We start from the raw sequence: 6,053 nt of genomic DNA, 5'->3' as shown, positions 1-6,053 counted from the left end.
GGTCACCGTCTGCCTCTGGGATGACTCAGGGGGGATTAGTGGGATTTGTCGGAGTGGGAACATTGAAGCCCTGGGCCTGACCTCTGCCATGTAGGGCCAGTCCTGCCCAGAGGCACGGGGGGCACAGGGGGCACGGGGCCAGCTGGGGCTGAGCCCGAGACCACGACCCCCCCTCTGCCCCAATCCAGCCCCCCAGTACGGCTGCAGCCCCTGAGCTGGGCCCCCAGCTGGGCCCTCACCACAATGGGAAGAAGGAAAAGGGAGCACTGGCTGGCAGGGCTGGGGCTCAAGGGGCTGCATTGCTGGAGTTGTGGGGTCCCCAAGCAGAGATTCTGCCCACGAAGCCCCTGTTTGCCCTCTGGCTCCTCTGTGACCCAGAGGGGGGCGGGGGTCTGCTTGTTTTTCAGGGATGTCACCCAGGTGGGTGACACTGGGGTGTGGAGACCCAAAATATTCTGATATTGGCTGAGAGCCAGAGTGGTGGAGACCAGGGAGGGTGAGACCCGGGGTGCTGAGATTTGGCATTTGGGATGTAGGAGACCCAGGCTATGGAAAACTGGGATGCTGAGCCTCTGGGATGTTGGAGACCAGAAATTTTTGAGACTTGTGATGTAAAGACCTGGGATACTGGAGGCTGGGATGTGAAGAGCTGAGATGGAGGAGACCCGGATGTGGGATATCCAGGACAGGGAGACTCAGGATGTTGACCCCACCCACCCACCCTCCCCACTGGCCTCAGGCAGCCCCATCCCAGTGTTCTGGTCCCAGTGCCTGCAATGCAGCTCCCACCCGGCACGGCCGTGGTGCCAGGGGACACACGAGGACGGGTTTCTTTACCAGTCGGTTCCTTCACATTTATTCATTTAATGTCGGTTCCTTCACATTTATTCAAGGCACTCGGTGAGAGGGCGAGTACAAAATCAACAGTAAAAGGGGCGGGTGCGAGGGGGCAGCTGGGGGTGGGGGCGGTGGCGGATTCTCCTCCTCTTCCTCCTCCTCCTGGGTGCCGCCTACTTCTTGGCTGGTTCCTTGGCTTGGCTCTCGACGGTGACGGGGATGGTGATTTCGGCAGATTGGATGGCGGGTTTGGGCAGGGGGGCCTCCACCGTGAGCATTCCGTCGGGGGACAGCGAGGATCGCACGGCCGTGGCTTCAACACCGGGGGGGAGGCTGTGGGAGGAGAGGGGGGGTCAGGGCTGCAGCACCCACTGCCCCACCTACTCCCCCAGGGATGTGACAGCCCCAAACTGCTGCCTCTCCCACTCCCAGTCTGGCCAGTGGGCACTGAGGGGGACGGGTGGGTGGGCAAAGGTCCCCAAAGATATCGAGGTGCTGTCAGGATCCCAACTCTCCTCCTCCCTGGTACTTACGTGTATTTTCGGGTGAAGCACCTGGAGATGAAGCCGTGTTCATCCTGCTTCTCCTCGTGTTTGCCTGCAAGGAAACAAAACCCCGGGATGGTTGGAAAGGAAACAAACACTCAGCTGGGGGGAACAGCCTTCCCACCCCATCCCGACATTGCCGACACCAGGGAGGGGCTGATTCTGCCATAATATCAGCCTGAAGCAGCTGTGGGGGACCAGGGGCAGTGAGGCCCCTCTGGGAGCATCCCCCAAATTCAAGTGGAGCAAAGTGCAGTGCCAGGAGCTGGTGGTGGCCGAAGGGACTCAACAGCAGCCACCTGGCCCCACAGCCAGTGAGGCTGGAGACGGAGCACCCCCCTGTTCCTGGGGCTGCACCCCAAATCCCTCTGGCTGGGGAACTGCCCCCAGTCTGTGCAGACCGTCCTGGCCCAGCAGGAAGCACATCCTGGCCTTGTGCCACAGCTCTGGACTTTGTCATGGCGTCCCTGGCTGAGCTGCCCAGGGTTCTGCAGGGAGTGTGGGGCTGGTCACCCACCCTGGTCTGCAGGGCTCATCACCCCCCAGGTCCCTCTGTGGGTCACAGCCAGGGGGTCTCTCCCCATGTCCTGGCTGGGACAACAGTGAGGGGTCAGTATATGGGGCTGGGGGGTGCTCTGTACCCTGTGCTATGTGAATGCACCCCAAGGCTGAGCTGTAGTGCTGGGCCTTCCTCTGTGCCTTGATTTTCCCTTTTTCTTTCCCTTTCCCTTTCCCTTTTTCCTCTCCTCTCCTCCCACCTGTCCCCTCCATCTCCTCTTTTTGCTTTTCCTTCCCTCTCTTCCCACCCCTTATCCTGCCCTACGTTGCCTTCCCCCCCCTTTTCCCCCCAGCAAGCTCTGGAGCAGCCGCCTCACCCCAGCGCCCTCGAGAGCCCCCGCAGACCCCCCCATCCCAGCACCCACCGGTGATCTCCACGATGTTATCCTTGGTCTTGACCACCAGCTCCTCGGGTGCAAAGTGGTTGACGTCCAAGGTGACCTTCCAGCTGTCGGCGGTCTGGCGGATCTCGGAGATGCCGCTGCTGAGCTGGCGGCTCAGCGCCGTCCCGAAGGGCGAGCCCGGGGCCGGCATCAGCGCGCTCTCCCGGGGCAGCAGGCGGAAATATCCCGGCCAGGCGCTGCCGCTCGGCCACTTGTACCAATCCTCGGGGATGTGGGGCATCCCGAAGGACTGGTCGAAGAGGCGGCTGCCATGGTACCAGTCGCGGAAGGGGTCCCAGCTGGGGCTGCGCAGGAAGGTGAAGGGGACGCGGCGCTCGGCCATGGTGTGTGGTGCTGCCCAGGGGCCGGCCGGCGGTGCCTTATGAAGAGGGCCGGGGGTTATTTTTAGCCGGGAGGCTCAGCTGGCTATTAATGGAAATCGCAGCAGCTCCAGCGAAGGGACGAGAAACTTTGCCGGGGTTGGGGCGGCCACACGCAGCCGCAGTGCGGGAGGGGGCTGGCAGCCTGCAGGGTCCCCCTGCCAAGGAAGTGTCCGTCCGCCTTTCATCGCGAAAGGCTTGGCTGGTTGGGAGTGATGGATGGCCCTTGGAGCGGCTCCCGGGCTCTTCCCGCCTGCCTGCCCGTAAAACAATCCCCGGGACACGCTGGCCCTGTAGGGAGGGAGCTGGGGCTGGGCCAGTGCCTCGGGAATGGCGGGATGAGTCAGTGGAGGAGGCCGTGCATGGCCCTGCGCTGCGTCACCTGCCAGCCAGAACGTTCTGGAGCCCCCCAGGCCCTGGTCACTCACCAGCCAGAAGATTCTGGAGCCCCCAGCCCCTGGTCACTCACCAGCCAGAAGGTTCTGGAGCCCCCCAGGCCCTGGTCACTCACCAGCCAGAAGATTCTGGAGCCCCCAGCCCCTGGTCACTCACCAGCCAGAAGGTTCTAGAGCCCCCCAGGCCCTCAGTGGCCCCAGGGCTCAGCACTGTGGTGGGGAACCCCCAGCACCAAGTTGGGGTGAGGCTGCTCCAGCCCCTGTGGGTGGGGGTCCCTGAGGGCCACAGGGCTGAGGAGGCTCTTGGGGGCCAATGGAATCAGTAGGAGGTGGGGGGGGGACTTATAGGATCTGATGGGGCCTGTGGGGAGCAGAGGAGCTGATAGTGATGATGTGGTTAGGGGGGTTGGAGATGGCCAGGAGGATTGGAGGGGACTGGGGGTGCTGGAGGGAGTTGGGGGGGGGGCTGGAGGCGACAGAACACTCTGTTTGGGAGAGGGGGGCTCCCTCCCTAAGTCATTTGCCCTCATGTCCAAACGAGCATCTCCAGGACACAGGACTCCATGCCCCCATGCCAGGGAAGGGCTGTTTTCCAGCCCAGCAAGCCTGGCAGCTCTGGGACCCCATCCCCTCTGGGACCCCATCCCCTCTGGGACCCCATCCCCTCTGGCACCCCATCCCCTCTGCCCTGTCCTGCTGTGTCCCCGGCTTTGATTTGGAGAAGTGAGGAGGTAGGGGGAGGCAGCTGAGCCCTGACACTCAGAGCAGGGATGTGTGACCCCAGGGAGTAAGGAATGTGGGGGGGATGCTGCAGAGGGAAATTGGGAGTGTCCTTTGTCTGGGGCAGTGCCCAGCCCATCCCTCTGGAATGGCAGCGAGTGGGAAGGGGCTTCAGGAAGCTGAGCCTTGTGGGATCTGGGATGGGCTGGGGGGGAGCCGGGAAAGGAAGGGGGCACTGGGGAGGCGGGAGATGCAGGGAAATGGAGGGGATGCAGGGAGGGATGCAGAGGAAGAGGCAGGGAGGGATGCTGGGAAGTGGGAGGGATGGGAGGAATGCAGGCAGGAATGCAGGGAGGAATGCTGGGAAATGCGAGAGATGGGAGGGATGCAGGGATGTAGGCAGGAATGCAGGGTGGGATGCAGATGGGAGGTTGCAGGCGAAGGGAGGGATGCAGGGAAGGCTGCAGGGAGCCAGGGGACTGCATGGAGACGGGAAAGATGCAGAGGGAGAGGTTCTTAGAGGGTTCCCCCCTCCCCACAGCGGGATGCTCAGGGGGATCAGACACACAACTGGTGCCCAGCGCTGTTCCACACGGAGCCAGAGGGAAAAGTGAGCCAAGGGCGGCTGGAGACAGCGGGCACAGGGGAGAGGAGGAGGAGGCTCTGCAGGGAGCTGGACGGACCAATCCTGCGTGGAGAGAGCAGGAGAACCCCGCTGTTCTCCCCCCATGAAGAAACCTCTCAGTGCCCAGCAGAGTCATTTACAATATATACTGTATATTTATTATAATTGCACCAGCTCACGGCATCTACAGCTGTACTCACAACCCAGAGAGAGAGCGCACGCGCGACAGGAAAATACTGAAGTATTTCTACAGAGTATTTGTTCCAGTTGGCTCCCTCCGCGGCAGGAGACAGAGACTGTAAAAGAGGAAGACTGGAATTTTTCCCTGATGTGCTGGCTCGTCCGCGGCGCCGCTGCAGGCGGGTCTCGGGATTTCGGGAGCCGCGGCCCCGGGGGCTGCAGGGCTGGGGCTGCGGCCACTGGTAAAATAACCCCCCTGCCGGTGGCTTGGGTTGGGATGGTCTCAGGGGACACCCCCCGTATCCCAGTCTGAGCTTCCCCGTGGGGCGGTGGTGGGGACAGAGCCATGGGGGGCCCGGGGGCTGCTGCGGCAGCAGGTGGAGATGGGCGGGGTGGTTTTGGACAGCGGAGCTCAGGGGTTTCGTAGGGATGCTGAGGGAACTCGTGTCCTCCAATCTCCCCAGGCCCAGGGGGAGCAGGACCCTTTGTCTCCTCCTCCTACCAGTCACGGATATCCAGAGCTGCCGCCCTGCCCCGGGGCTGGCACGTGTGCACAAGTCCCCTCCTCACCTGTTCACCCCATTTCTAACAGCTCTGCTTGTCTGGGCACCACAGAGGGTGGCTGGTGGCTTTGCCAGCTGGTGGGTGGGATACCCAAGGGCTGGCACCCCTCACGGCCTGGGATTTTTCTCCAAGGGCTGGTGAATCCTCAGCCCGTGGCTGGGCCTGGTTCCTCAACATTCCAGGTTTGGGAGATGAGCCCACAGTGTCCCTCCTCCCGCAGCTCTGCCCTCCCGAGACCTCCGGTTCATCAGGCCACGGCTAACGAGGCTGTCGCATCACAGCTGAGCCGGAGCCCAAAGGATGCCCCGGCCCCGCCTGGCGCAAACCAGCGCCGAGCGGGACGGCCAAAGCCTGGCTTTTCAGCCGGGGGCAGCGGGTTAATCCGGGCAGCTGCTCTCCCACCCAGGGAGGCTCATCCCCATTGTCCTGCTCCAGCCGTCCGGAAAACGCAGGGCCACGAGGATTAAACACCAACACACCGCCCCGGGGGGCCAGGGCTGTCCTCAGCGCCCGGGGGGGCTATTTTTTTTTGGGAAATCAGCACAGTCCTGCAAAAGCAGGGCCGCGGGCCAGGCCCGGGACCCTCCTGCCTCTCTCTTTCCATAATTCAGTTTAAAAAGCAGCTGCTTAGCCCCAGAACAGGGGGGACTTGGGGGCAGCCAGCCCAGAGGTGGGGGCCATGCCAAAGCCAGAGGATGGCTGGATGCACCCCCAGGGGTGGGAAACCCCCTGCCCAATCCTAGGCCTCAGAACTCCCTCCTCCTGGGGGTGACAGCTTGTTGTCCCCCCAAACTGGGTGGGATGGATGGGTGCCAGGGCCGGCTCCTGAGCTGGGATGGGCAGCATTAACACACAGGGAGCTGGAT

At 62.9% G+C, this 6,053-nt stretch overlaps 1 protein-coding gene across 1 annotated transcript; it reads right to left on the bottom strand.

The window, feature by feature from the left end:
* Positions 1-842: 842 nt before the first annotated feature.
* On the bottom strand, positions 843-2,824 carry HSPB1 (heat shock protein family B (small) member 1). The gene is made up of 3 exons (XM_050321775.1): positions 2,306-2,824; positions 1,371-1,434; positions 843-1,170 (listed from the first exon to the last, which is right to left on the bottom strand). The coding sequence occupies exons 1-3, from the start codon at positions 2,664-2,666 to the stop codon at positions 1,011-1,013; spliced, it is 585 nt and encodes a 194-aa protein (XP_050177732.1). The 5' UTR covers positions 2,667-2,824; the 3' UTR covers positions 843-1,010.
* Positions 2,825-6,053: the final 3,229 nt, after the last annotated feature.

The sequence above is a fragment of the Myiozetetes cayanensis genome, unplaced genomic scaffold (genome assembly GCF_022539395.1).
Source record: "Myiozetetes cayanensis isolate MyiCay16 unplaced genomic scaffold, myiCay2020 scf27, whole genome shotgun sequence".
Classification (NCBI taxonomy): Eukaryota; Metazoa; Chordata; class Aves; order Passeriformes; family Tyrannidae; genus Myiozetetes; species Myiozetetes cayanensis.
Note: the sequence above shows the minus strand (reverse complement) of the source record. Positions and strands in the feature narration are given on the sequence as shown.

Excerpts from the sequence above, each read along its gene's own strand:
- HSPB1 (XM_050321775.1), bottom strand. The coding sequence starts at position 2,666 with ATGGCCGAGCGCCGCGTCCCCTTCACCTTCCTGCGCAGCCCCAGCTGG. Across the intron at positions 1,435-2,305 it reads TAACATCGTGGAGATCACCG|GCAAACACGAGGAGAAGCAG; the intron begins GTGGGTGCTGGG and ends GTTTCCTTGCAG. Across the intron at positions 1,171-1,370 it reads TGCTTCACCCGAAAATACAC|CCTCCCCCCCGGTGTTGAAG; the intron begins GTAAGTACCAGG and ends CTCCTCCCACAG.